Source organism: Globicephala melas, chromosome 7 (assembly GCF_963455315.2).
Source record: "Globicephala melas chromosome 7, mGloMel1.2, whole genome shotgun sequence".
Taxonomy (NCBI): Eukaryota; Metazoa; Chordata; class Mammalia; order Artiodactyla; family Delphinidae; genus Globicephala; species Globicephala melas.
In genome coordinates this window covers 7,723,758-7,737,987 of record NC_083320.1, presented here as the reverse complement: position 1 = coordinate 7,737,987, position 14,230 = coordinate 7,723,758, and the positions used below count along the sequence as shown (strand labels likewise).

At 42.2% G+C, this 14,230-nt stretch overlaps 1 protein-coding gene across 2 annotated transcripts in view; it reads left to right on the top strand.

Annotated features, from left to right (window-relative positions):
• Positions 1–14,230, top strand: part of DIS3L2 (DIS3 like 3'-5' exoribonuclease 2) — a 373,784-nt gene that overhangs the window by 151,977 nt on the left and 207,577 nt on the right. For both annotated transcript variants that reach the window (XM_060301735.2, XM_030872348.3), the window contains exons 7-8: positions 3,418–3,518; positions 8,317–8,564. In XM_060301735.2, coding sequence (XP_060157718.1) covers positions 3,418–3,518; positions 8,317–8,564 — 349 coding nt within the window. The remainder of the gene's footprint in view (positions 1–3,417; positions 3,519–8,316; positions 8,565–14,230) is intronic.

The following is a 14,230-nucleotide window of genomic DNA, read 5'->3' as shown; positions in this document are numbered from 1 at the left end:
GTTAGTAGCTACAGTAAATCTCTTACTAATCCTTTACCATGTCAGGCTCTTTCACAGCTCTGGGCCATGTACAAGTGCTGGCCTTTACCTGGAATGCTCTTCAACTTTCTTTCTCCAAAACATCTGTATATCCTTCAAGCCCAACTCACTTCCTCAGTGAATCTTGCTTATTTCCTTAACATTGACAGCACATTACTTGATACTTGAGCATATATCAGTGGAAGAGCTTCAGGAACTTAGTAGTTGAAAAGACTTGGGTTTGAATTTCTTCTCTGCAACTTGGGCTGGAAAACTATAAATGTGGAAGTTCTTGGCATATAAATTATACTTAGAGCCATAGTGCAGATCTCTCTTCTTGAGTTCCAGATCTTCATGTTGAACTGCTTACTCAGTATCATCACTTGAAGATCTCACAGGTGGCCTCTCGTATAGAACCACCTCTGAAGTAGAACCCTTGATCTTCACCGCCTCTTCTAGTCTGTCCTGTGCCAGTAATGCCTCCATCAGCCTAGCTGCAGACGTTAGAAAGCTTGAAGTAATCCTTTATTTCTTATATCTAATAATCCTTAAACTCTCACATCTAATTACCACTAAAGTCTATTAGTTCAACTCCAAAATATCTCTTAAATTGATCCTTTTTTTTTTTTTTTGCGGTACGCGGGCCTCTCACTGCTGTGGCCTCTCCCGTTGCGGAGCACAGGCTCCGGACACGCAGGCTCTGCGGCCATGGCTCACGGGCCCAGCCGCTCCGCGGCATGTGGGATCTTCCCGGACCGGGGCACGAACCCGTGTCCCCTGCATCAGCAGGCAGACTCTCAACCACTGCACCACCAGGGAAGCCCAAATTGATCCTTTTAATTCCATCTCCAGGGCTTGTATTATAGCACTATCCTCTTGTGTCTGGACTTCTGCGATAGCTCTTAACTGGTCTCCCAACATCCCCTCTTAGGTTGGCCGAGTCTCAAGTTAGGCAGTCACTTTCTTGAACAAAATCCTTAGCCAGCTTCCTATTGTATGTAGGTTTAAACTCAGGATTCTTAACTTCTGCAAGGCCCCATCTGACTCGACTCCTGTCTACCTCTCATTTCCATTTCTGGCCATGCCCATTCTTGTTCATTGTCCTCCAGCCACATGGTCTTTCTGTTCCTGATTGTGCCAAGGACTTCCCACCTCCACCCCTTCCCAAGTACCATTCCCCACTTGGGGTCTTTTGCCCCCTTCCTCACTCCTACACACACCATCCTCATATTTCAGCATCAGTGTCACTTGCACACAGGGCCTTTCTCTGACTTCTTAATCTAAATCATATGTTCTCTTCTCTCCCTCCTTGGGAGTGTTCTTTCATTCTTAGCATTCATCACAGTTTATAATTCTATATTTATTGAGTGCTTATTTATTGAATATCACTCCAGCATTAAACTGTATGTTCCATAAGGGCTGGGATCATCTTTCTCTTATTCACACTGAATCCTCAATGCCCAGTGCTCAGTAAACACACATGGTATAAATGAAGAAACAAATGATCTTGTGATTAAACAACGCGATAGATTCTCTCATTAAATTGACAGCTTTGCTGCTCGCTGTGGCAAGACGTAGTTGTTGGAAACCTGTTAAGGTGATTCACTTTTCTAAACTGGCAGTGTGTTTCTTCACATTCATTGAACATATCTGTGGTGCTCACCTGTAAGGCTACAAGCTTCAGTTTAATTTATTAGGGTGCATCTTTGTCTGAACAAAGCCTGATTTCTGCCGGGATATCCTTATGAACACAGAACCTGAAAAGGTCATGTTCAGGTGTGATCTCTGAGAATCATAATTGGGCCCACTTCCATGGCTTGCCCTCTGTTTTTGAATGCAACCTGGCATAACCTTTGGAACAGAAGACTTGCTTCTTATTGGGATGGAATCTGAAGCAATAGTCATTTTAAGACGGAGCCACCAGTGACCGTTACAGAAAGCTGCATGCCCAGGATTTGGGCTGTCTCGGAAAAACCCTCACTACCCTGTCTTGATTGCCAGCTCTTGAGACCAAACTCGGATATCAGATATCTAGGTAGAGTATACTTGTTCATGGTAATTCCAGCCTCCTAATCTTTCCTGAATTACCTGTTGTGTGGAACACATTGGCAAGATATGTTATGGAACTGGTGTGGGTTTTTTTCTCCCTTAGAGTATAAAAGATGTTCTGAAAGCATCTGATGATTTTGGAATCGTGAACTTGGTCTAAAATAAAAGATGAACTTGGATGATGTCCCTCTTTTACAGGGTGATAAAGAGGGTGATCGACAATGGGAAAGTTTTCATTTGTTTTTCTTTTTAGAAAACAGAATTCTGCTTTCAGTGGGCACTATCGTAGGTAGATTTTAGCATAGATGGAAAAGCATACAGTTGATTGTTCTTAAGCCCCAGTAGGTCAGATCATGTCAGTGTTTCCAGAGTACGCCCAGAGTAAAGTTGGCTTTTAGCTGAGCCTTTGCTAAGAGGCAGCCAGTCCTGAAAAGGATTTATTTATTTATTTTGGCCTTGGTAATGTCTAAATGATGATAAGTACAAGTCTCTCTTAGCTAGCTGGAGTGGGTCCCACATGAATTGGTTGTGACCCCTAGAATCCAGAAACTCCAGTAGAGTTGGATAAGAATATTTTGTGGGGGAAATCTAATGTAACGCATGAAAATATAAAATATTAAATGTTCAGAAGTTTGTAATTTGCTGCTTTTTTTCATGAGTGGTTTTAATACTTCTGGTCCAGAGCCTAACTCCCTCTTTAGTGGTTTCAGTTTCTTGGGTGAATGTGAATTTTATAAGTTTTTTAAGAAAGGAAATTAAACATTAAAAGACTTTAAGTACTTTACTCTTTATATAATGTCACTAAGAAAAGCCAGGAAAATCAGGGTTGGCTTTTTTATTTGTTTATTTAATAAATATAATCTATTTTCCACCATTTTGTTTGTTATGGCTGTACCAAAGTACTTTTAAAAGTTAACATTTATTTTGATTTTGTTTTATTTCAGCAGATGTGCATAATAAGTTAACCTATCTCTATTCTTCATTGTGGGCTGGGGCAGTGTATAACATTTAGTTATTTTGGCATTTTGACACATAGGCGATTTAGTTTAATTCAGCATAATTTGATGCTCTCCGCTTGTATGATGCCTAACATATGAATAATGTTAAATAGATAAAATGCGGCCTGCTGAGTGTGAGCATTACTACAAGTTAGTGACGTAACTGACCTTAGCCAAGTCACCTAACCACTGTGGGCCTGGGTTTCCTTTTCTGTAAAATGAGTAGTTTGGGGTAAATGGTGTCCAAGAATCCTTGCAGCTCTGAATTTAAAAATCCCATGAGTCTGTATGCCTAATAGGTATGTGTCTACCTGATTCCTCCTCCTCTTCTTTTCTCTTTTTTTTAAATTAGGAAAAGAGGATGCTGGTGCACCAGTTACAAAAGACGAGAACACCTTCATGTCACAGGACACAAGAGCTTTACCAGAGAAGTCGCTGCAGAGATCAGCAAAGGTCTCTGCCTGTTTCCTTCACTTGTCTGGCTGGTAGCTGAGCTACCTGTTGGAGGCCTCTCATACATTTCAGTTAGGACTGTAGTTGGTCAGTTAATCAGAAAAGTCAGTGGAAGCAGGGAATCATAAAAAGTGAATCTTTTTCATAACTTTAAACATATATTCATTTGTCTGTCTTTGGATGAAGGGCCAAGGCCTTTTCTTCGCATGTGGGTATGTTTATTGAGGTTCTGCATTATCTTTTTCTGCATAAACTGCACTTGTAATGTGACGTCTATGATTTCCAGTTTGGTTTATTTAAAGTGAAGTGAGAGGGACTTCCCTGACGATCTAGCGGTTAAGACTCCACGCTTCCACTGCAGGGGACACGGGTTTGATCCCTGGTCGGGGAAATAAGATGCTGCGTGCCGTGCGGCACGGCAATAAATGAATGAATGGAGTGAGAATTTAGGCACTGGTGAAGCAATATGAATGTAGACTCCTAGATTTTTGGTTTTTTGCTCCAATTTTTTTTTATTGTTGTCATGACCATATCTAATTCAAAAGTAAGTTTTTAGTAAGTATTTTTTAGTTTCTCCAAAGTATTTAATTTAGTTGTCCAGTAACAAAAGCAATTTGTTTTTTTGCATAATTCAATTTTATTTTTTAATTATATATGCTAGGACTTCCCGGGTGGTGCAGTGGTTAAGAATCCACCTGCCAATGCAGGCGACATGGGTTTGAGCCCTGGTCTGGGAAGATCCCACATGCCCCGGAGCAACTAAGCCCGTGCGCCACAACTACTGAGCCTGTGCTCTAGAGCCTATGTTCCACAACTACTGAAGCCCGCACACCTAGGGCATGCGCTCTGCAACAAGAGAAGCCACTGCAAGGAGAAGCCCGTGCACTACAACAAAGAGTAGCCCCCGCTCGCCACAACTAGAGAAAGCCTGTGCACAGCAACAAAGACCCAACACAGCCAAAAGTAAATAAAATTAAATCTTAAAAAAAAATTATATATGCTAGTGACATATTCAGATATGAGATCAAACACAGCTGATCCTCGCTATGCAGGTAGCTCCTGGTGGAAGGAGTGGTGCAATGACACAGGATGGAGTGTGTGATAGCATGAGGTTTTTCTTTACCAGAGGCATCCGCCAGCACGTGTAACCTGGGAATGCGGCATTGCCACTCAGTCTAGCAAGTTGGATAGGAGAGTGTCTCCTGCGTATCGACATGAGGAATTTCTAAATTATATTACATATATTTTACTCTCCCCTGCCAATTGCCCATTCAATTATCTAGATCTTTATTTTAATAAGCATTTTGTATTATTATTATTTTTTTTTGCGGTACGTGGGGCTCTCACTGTTGTGGCCTCTCCTGTTGCGGAGCACAGGCTCCGGACGCGCAGGCTCAGCGGCCATGGCTCACGGGCCCAGCCGCTCTGCAGCATTTGAGATCTTCCCAGATCGGGGCACGAACCCGCGTCCCCTGCATCGGCAGGCGGACTCTCAACCACTGCGCCACCAAGGAAGCCCTTAATAAGCATTTTGAATACTAACCATATACTAGGCAATATGATAGGTGTGAAAGAGTATAATGAACGGAAAGATCGTGGGCTGGGTCTGGCTCACAAATTTGTGTTTTGCTTGACCTGTGCAATATTTAAAAATTTTGGCTTAGTAGCTTATACGAAAAAAAAAAAAAGGAGTGTCAGGCTTCTGGCGTCTCTTGACGAAACACAACATCCAGCAACAGTGGGCCACATTCTTAAATGACTTTGGTCAGAGCTAAGTAGAGGCAACCTCTGTCAGTGGAATTTGTGTTCTGCAATTTGCTGCTGCCCCCCAATGGTGCTTCCTCTCTTGCTATTTTTGGTTTTGGGGTTTATTTGTTTTTGTATAGTTTCTTAATGAATTCAATCTAAAATTACAAGGCAAAACTTACACTGTGGTAAAGTCATTTCTGTGACAGTTAACACATGAATCATGAGTAATGTCATGCTGATTTGTATACTTCTTGTTCTGTCGAACATTAAAACGAAAAGCATCAGACATGGCATAGATTCGTTTCTCCTTGCTCCTCTCCCCTAAGCACAGCTACAAATGCTGGACAATAATAAGAGACAACCAAAGGAGAATGCTGAAAGATGAAAAGAGGAAGGCAGACTAGTTAGGGACTCTAGGGCTAGAAGAACAACGTAGCAGCAGGGGACTTCACAAGCCCTCCACCAACAGAAGGGGACCCAGGCCCCGTGTTTCTGGATCCCAACCCCACAATAGAAGGTGGCTCAAGCAGACTCGTTCCTCACTCAGATCTAACAGGAGGCCCTCCAACGACACCAGGCAATCCCAGCAGCACCTGTAAGACAAATTGACTGGGATCTCTGCTGATGGCAAGTGGCCAGGAAAAGGGCGCTCCTTCCCCACCACACCTGAGACTTCTGTCCCTCACCAAGAGATGCCAGGCATCTGGGTGGCTTTGACAGCAGGGATCCTGCCAAAGAGGTGACCTAGCCCCAGAAGTCTCTTTGTCCCTATGGGCCTGAGACTCCCCTCCCCCACCCAGAGACACCTGGCATCCAGATGGCACTAGCAAGGGAGATCCTACCACAAGTACGTGGTCCAGGAAACCTCTTTATCCTCATGGGCCTGAGATGCCCCTCTCCCACCCAGAGATGCTGAGCAGCCAGGTAGCACCAGTAGAAGGGGGTGCCACTACACCCAAAACCCTAAGCGAGAAGTCTCTCTGTCTCTGCATGGTTGTGGACCAGGATGTGCTCCTCACCCATATCAGAGAGACCAGCCAGGTGGCCAGCCCCTCAGCAGTACCAGCAGAAACTAGTGGGAGCCCCAGTGGTACCTTGTCAACCAAACATATCAAAATAGCATTGCAAAGGCTCTGAAAACTAAATTGTCACTGTAGCTACAGCCCACAAAAGTAGTCCGGGACCTGCATGCTCGCCCTAGACAGGGTGACTGCCTTCTAAAAGGCAAGATTTAAATAAGACCTTGAACCTGCTAACATTATAGCCAAAAGGTCCAGGATACATTAGAAAATCACCTTATACCAAGAACCAGGAAAATCACTACTTGAGTGAGGAACGACAGCTAACACCAAGTTAGTTGATGCCAACACCAAGATACTGCAGTTACCTGATAGCGATTTAAGATAGCCATCATAAATATGCTTTAATAGCAAGTAAAAATTCTCTTGAAACAAATGAGAAAACTGAAAGTCTCAGCAAGGAAATAGAAGTTATAAAAAGGGAACTAAATGGAAATTATAGAACTGAAAAATACAGCAACAAATGAAATACTTGCTGGATGGGCTCAGTAGTAGAGTAGAGGTGACTCAGCACAGAATTAGTTAACTTGAGGACCAATCAATAGAATTTACCCTATGTGAACAGAGAGAAAATACATTGAAAAAAAATGAACAGAGCCTCAGGAAGCCGTGGAACAGTAAAAAAGATCCAGCATTCAGATAATTGGAGTCCCAAAAGAAGGATCAAGAGAGTGGGGCTTAAAGAATAAATTATGCTGGGGACTTCCCTGGTGGTCCAGTGGTAAATAATCCGCCTTCCAATGCAGGGGACGTGGGTTTGATCCCTGGTCGGTGAACTAAGATCCCACGTGCCATGGGGCAGCTAAGCCTGCGTGCCACAAACTACAGAGCCCACATACCCTGGAGCTAGCACGCCACAACTAGAGAGAGAAGAAAACCCGTAGGCCGCAACTAGAGAGAAGCCCGCGCGCCACAACAAAGAGCCTGCGCCACATGCCTCAACAAAGACCCTGCCTGCTGCAGCTAAGACCCTGCCTGCCGCAACGCAGCCAAAAAGAATACATTGTGCTGACTGGGAACAGGTTAAAAAAATACCTTAGAGCTTTTGAGGTCCTAGCAGCAGTTGTATAACATTAATGTGTGATGGTATGCATCTGTATGATTATAATTTTCTTCTTTTCTGGTGGACTCAGTAACTTGTGTTTAAGGTTAGAGAATAGCAGTGGCTGAATGGTTCCAGAATTGAGGATTTTCGGGGTAGGTGCAATGGAACAACAAGAGGGGTGAGGCATTTGATGACATACGTAACAGGACTTGAAGTGATGAAACATGGTGTCTCTGGCAGGTAGGAAAGGACTCAAGGCTAAGAAGTAGCTAACAGACATTGAGAGAAGGCAAGGGTCAAGGCACTAGTGGTCTCGATGTGGTGAAAAAGCCCGTGGAGGGGCACAGGAGAGTGAGAGCTGAATGATGGGTCAGTCCAAGATGATGTGTTTCTCTTGGTAGAAATAGCATGTACTTGTGCTATTGAATTTTTGCCTGGTGAAATGAGAGACTGGGTTTAATCTTGGAAAGAAGGAAGGTTAAAAGGTTTCAGCATTTGAAGGCATAAGAAAGAAGTTATTTACGTTTAATAACATTTTAAAATAAACAATTATTGTATTGTTCACCTGAGATACTGGTATAGTTCATGTGAGAAAAATGTAATGCAGACCAAATACCTGGAGGTGTGCTTCCCTGCTGGAGTTTTACATATTTTTTTGAGACATAGATCTTGGTTTTAAAAGCACTTTCATCTAATTAAGCTGTGTATTGCTTAGTTTTCCTTGGGTATATGTGCTCGCTGGCTTCAGTTGTTACAACTTAAATATAGATAACTTAGTCACAGAGCCTCACTGAGAGGTACTTCATTTAGACTTAGAAAAACTGCTGGACCCAGATAGTTGACCAAATAACATTCTACTGACTTCTCCCAACTGTTATCCAGTCCTACAGATAAACAGCATTGACTATATCTTTGGTATTTTCAGGTGGTTTACATCTTGGAAAAAAAACATTCCCGTGCAGCGACTGGCTTCCTCAAACTCTTGGCCGATAAGAACAGTGAACTGTTTAGGAAGTATGCCCTGTTTTCTCCCTCGGACCACCGGGTGCCTAGAATTTATGTACCTCTCAAGGACTGTCCCCAGGACTTTGTGACCCGGCCTAAAGATTATGCCAACACGCTGTTCATCTGCCGCATTGTGGACTGGAAGGAAGACAGCAACTTTGCCCTGGGGTAGGTGACCTCTGGCGAGAAAAACCACAGATCCCAGACGGAACTTGGTTTAGGTAGCATTTACGTAAGCATTTTTGTGTGTATTTTAATTATTATTTCTTCATTAAAGCATGCGTACTAGGCGTGGTTCTTCAGAAATCACCCTTAGCTACCACAGCTGGCCACCTATAGGTTCCTTGAACTGCCAGGCAATCACCTCTTTTGTTTGTTTTTTGGCATAAAACATAAGCACATTCTGAACCTCTGCTTATTTCCTGTTACGTTATGAATCCTGTTTGTAGTTGTGAACTTGCAAAGAATTCATTGTATCAAACAATCAGACCCCTCCTTTCAGACACTGGTGTTAAAATATGTGAAATTCCAGGCGTATTCATGGGACCTCAGTCCCCCATGCTTTAAAATATGAAAGTAAAGGTATGTTTGAATGATGTGCTTTTTTGGTATTGATCCTTCAGAGGTTTCACTTGTGGCATTAAACATTAAATTACCCTACTGTAAACAGGGAAAGGTACCATGTTTTTAGGGAAGCTTTTAGAAACCAGTCTAACTTAAATATAGATTATATAGCCACGGAGCATCATGGATAGCCATTTCCTTGTAATCTGAAGAAACTGCTGGACCTAGCTGTTTGATCAAATGCTGTGCCTGTTTCCTTCTTACAATTGGTATTCATTTTGAAAGAGAAGTATTAAGTTTTAGCTATATCTGTAGTCCTTTATTATAGATGGTGTCTGGTTTATGCTTAGGTTTCATTTTAGGAAATGAAAATAAAGGCATACAAGCTAGAAAAATTTGCTCTGATACTACTTTTAGTCTAATTGGGTGACTTGCTTGTTGGTCATCTAACTTGTGCAGGATGGACCCTCCTGGGAATGTTCCGTGGTTATGAGTGCCGACACTGAATGGATGGCCACGATGTGCTGCTTTGATGAGGTTTATTCTCTGCTTAGCCTTTTATGGTTAGTGAAGTAAACCAAATCAAATCTGTGTGTCCTAATGCAATTTAAGAAATACTATCCTGGGCCACTTTCTCAGTGCTATGAAGATCACTGTGATTTATATGATCTCAGAGCCACTCAGGAACAGTTGCACTTTCTTTTTTGCTCTCAAGTGGTGGGATTGCAATGTCATCATTTTGAAGCCTAACTCATTATCCAAAAGTGACGTCAACCCCTTGAGCCCTAAATAGCCCTTCTCAGCGGCTTGCCAGTTTCTCACCATCCACTCAAAAGGCTTGATAATGGCTGTGCCACCTGGCCCCTGGTGATTGTGCCCACCACACTGTGCTTGGCAGTGAAAAGGGAACACTTTCACATCAAGGCAGGAAATCCAGCCTTGTCTTTTATCTGCCTTTCTGTCATATCCCATTGTGTATACTTGATTGGGCTGTTTCCTTAGTTTTTGAGCTGTAAGGGTGTAGTCAGGAAATCTTCACAGAATGAGTTTCTCTTATTACTCAGATGGCCCTTCAGGTGCTTTTTTGTTTTGTTTTGTTTTGTTTTGTTTTTACAGATCCTCCCTTACTTCATCCAGAACTCTTTTCTTGTGGGTAAAGTACAACAATAATCAAAAAAGGAGTCAGGCCTTTGAAGCAGCAAGGACATTCTCTGAATCTAAAGAAAGAATATTTTAAAATAATAACCATATATTAATCATCTATTTTTCAAAATGCAAAAGTTTGAAGATTCTCATACTTAGATGGAAAGCTGTGCTTTTTCTCGACCTTTTTACTATTAAGACATTAAAAATTGTCTTTTATGGAAATAAGCCTTTTAAAATCCTTGTGGAAAAGAGAAAATTTATCTCAAGAAATAAAATGTGGCGGGTCTTCATGGTGAAGTTCTCAGCTGACGTCTGTCTCGTGGGGGGTGCGCGCTGCAGCTGTTGCCTGTTGGGGGTCGCCTGGCTCTTTTGTTCTGGCTATCTGTTACTGATCTTTAGGAGCTGAGGTCACCGTTTCCCAGTCAGAACATGCCGTGCTGTGACCGCTTGGGTTTCCTCTCTCATCTTTGCCAGGTTCTGACCCGGAGCGTGAAGGTAGTACTTGCTCTGGGTATGAATATGAAAGCATAGAAACCATGCCTAAAAACCAAGTTTAACCGAAGCGCCTTTCTTTTGAATTTCTTCCCTGCCCCAACACTCTGCCCTTTAAAATTATTGAACTTCTGCCTATATAATTGCTACTGATTATTCAAGTCCAAAGTCATTTACTTCTTCTGTAGTTAAATTCAGTTCACAAAGACAGGTGTTAATCATATGTGTAAGTCACTGCTGTATTATGTGAGAACTACAAAGGTAAACAAGCTGTGGTTTCTTTATTTAAAGAAATGATAACCTAATGCAGAAGGAGTTTACATAAATGTCACAGGATTAATTTGATTCCAAGAAATGGAATCCTACTTGATCTAATTTAAATAAAAGTGGTGATTAGTATAAGACATCGGTGGTTCACCTAAAACCCAGGGCAGTAAGCGTAGGCAGGTCTCATGAGGAGCTCAGAACTAACACGGTGGCAAAGGAGTCACAGCTTCTCTCTCAACCACCCTGACCGGTCCAGCCACCACATGGTATCTTTTCTCTCCCCCTTTCTGCACATGACTTGTATTAGTCTGCTTTTTTCTACACAGGAGCCATTTACCTGCTTGATAGCATACATGGCCCCCAAATGGTACTGCCAGTCCTCTGCAGGTCACACACTGTAGTCTAGAGCACAATACAGAATTCCTAGGGTAGAAGATCTTTATTGGTCTATTGAGACAGTTATTTGCCTAATAGTTGTAAACAGAGGTAGGGGTCCGAAGTCCTGCGATCCAGTGCCCCGTTATCAGGGACTGGGGGACTCAACTCCCTGGCAAAGAGTGTGGGTAAAGCAGATGGACTGAATGGCCTGTCTCTCTGAGCTCTAGCTGTGGTACAAAGCAGAGTGTTGTAAGCTCTTCCATAGGAATAAAATAATTTTCTGGAAGCTTAGAGGAGGTGGATGAAGGGGGAAATCCAGGGTTGTTTCTGGGAGAGTGGAAGCCTGTTTGCTAAAAGATCACTCTGATTCAGAGTCCAGAGTGGGTGGGAAGGGCCATGACTGAAAGCAAGCAGTAGGCTGTCGCACTAAGATGAGATGGGAGAACCTGAAGTAAAGGAGCTGCAGTGAGGGAAGCAAAAGGAATGAAAAGAGTCAGGGGAGACGAAGAAGGTAAATTTTCTCAGACATGGTAACCAATGGGAAGAGGGGCATGAAAGAGAAAGACAGAACCTTGAATGAATTCTCAGGCCTCTGACTTGCGTGATTGGTTAGATGATGGCATTTAATCACGATTCATCAAGGACAACTTCATCTCCTACGGTTCCCTTCACTTACGCCTCATTGCTTGCCATTCCGTTGCCGACTGTGTTCCTAGCTCCAGGCTTCTGCACACTACACTTCCTTTCCCAGCAGCGGCTTTCTCCTCTCCCCAGTGTTTATTTAGTGAAATACTCAACTTTTAAACTTAACTCAGTTGTCTACTCAGAAAATGTTCCCTGACTGAGTCCTCCGTCATGGGTGCTCCCATAGTTTCTAATAATACCACTCTTAAAGCTCTCATCTGTTTGTATTGTAATTGCTTATGTAAGTTATTTACTTGGCCATGAACTTCTTTAGGACAAGGATACTCAGTGAATGTTTGCTGGCTGGTCAGATGGGTAGATGAGAATGATTTGATGACCCGAGGGTCTTCAGTCATGTTGACTAGGAAGATGTACCATAAATCAAGCTAGAAAACACAGGAGTGGTTTAGAACAGAAAGTGATGAGAACCAGGTTCTGTGGTTTCAAAATCAACACTTGATAACAATATACAGTCAGTATATAACTGCGGGTGGAGAACCCCACATTTAGAATCTTTAACAAAAACGTTAAGTAGCATGTGCACATTAATAGAATGTATAATTTCAGTAGCTTTGGAAGGGGCCTTCAGGAGGCCATCAGTCTTGGTGCCCCCTTCAGTGTAAGCATTGCTTCTCTGGCACTCCCAGTGGCACTTTGGTGCCTCCAGTTAAGGGAAGCCCAAAGAGAATTACAGTACTAGAGACCTCTAGTTGTTACAAGTTAATTTTTATCTTGTTCTTGGAATTGCCATGAGAGATTTCAGTTGAACCTTATTCACCTCTATACATTACATGCCACACTTTGATGAACCTTAGTCCTGTAATGCTATCAAAAATCTAAAAGTAATCTGTTCTTAGTGAACCCTTACTGGCTTTTCGGGGTCACTGCTTTTTGTTATGCATCACAACATATTTAGTATTTTTTACATTTAGTACTAGATTCTTGTCCAAGATACTTAAAAAGCCACATTGGCTTCCTTGCTGAAATGATTTGTAATTATATAATCAGACTTATAGTTTTAAGAGCTTCTCAACTCTCTTAAATCATCCTTCCCTTTAGAAACTCTTGCAGTGGAATTCATGCTTATACTTTCTCAGACCTTTGTGAAATCTGCTATCCTAAAGTATAGAGTTTACAGTCCCATCCTTCTCTTCCAGGATGTCATGCACATGGAGATATCAAGGTCACTTTCTCCTAGATTTATCATGGCTTCTTCTTCTGGAATATTTAAGGATAAATCTTGAAGAAAATGGAAAAGTTTTACAGCAGCTACTGTGAAAAACATAATAGTGTTTCTTGGCAACACTGAAGACTAACTAAAGATCTATGACATGAATTGACCTAGAGCAAACTGACATATTTATATTACTTTCTCTAGCAAACTTTGGTAGCTTTCAGGGATGGGAAGGAGGAAAATGAATAGGTCAATGCATGTCTAGCAGGGTTGAGAAATTTTTGGTTGAACGTGGATTTTCTAGGCTTAATGTCATAGTACTGCTCATTTTAAGAGAATGAAGGATAGCAGCTTCCATTGGAGAGAGTGACTGGGTGAGGTGAAAGGAGAGGAAGGGAAGTTCTGATTGACGATGTGTGTGGTGGGGAAGAAGTGGCTGATGGGTAAGGGGGTCTGTTCTGGTATCTTCTTCAACTCCCACCTTTGCACCTATAAGGTGTCAGTAATCAGAAATATTTGTTGACTAATAGAAGCAAATACTTTTACTATTCCATTCAGGTTTGATTGATACCGAATTTCTTATGAGGTAGATATGAATTGGGGAGATGGTCATTAAATTACATTAAACTGTGTTTAGGAAAAAGAAACAGTAACTAGGTTGGTAGAAAAACCAAACAGGATAAGTTAGTTTGTTTCATTGAGGCGTAGCCTACAAGATTTGCAAATTGAAAAATAGCTCTAGCTAGTTCTTCCTCCTGTGCAAAGAGTATTTCACCTTTTCAAGAGAATGTTCGTATCTGAAGACTCTTCTGAGGAAGAGGCTGTGTTATGTAATCCTAAAAACTTGTATTACCAAACTTAGACTTTATAAGTCCTTTTCGGGGGGCTTTGGCTCTAGCTTGGCTGGTAGACAAAAAGCAAATCAGGCTGAGGAGGGGGCTCTTTTTTGTGACTGTTGGGCTCCACCTGGTGGCCTGGAACGATCCGCTTTGGTAAAAGCTAATGTCTTCAACATTGAGAGCATCTTGGTCAAAACAGAGCAAAAGTAAAAGGAATGGAGGAGAGTGGTCTTGATGCAGGCTTTGGTTCCAAATTGTTCCTTCCTTGTACCGTGTGCAATCATGAACCC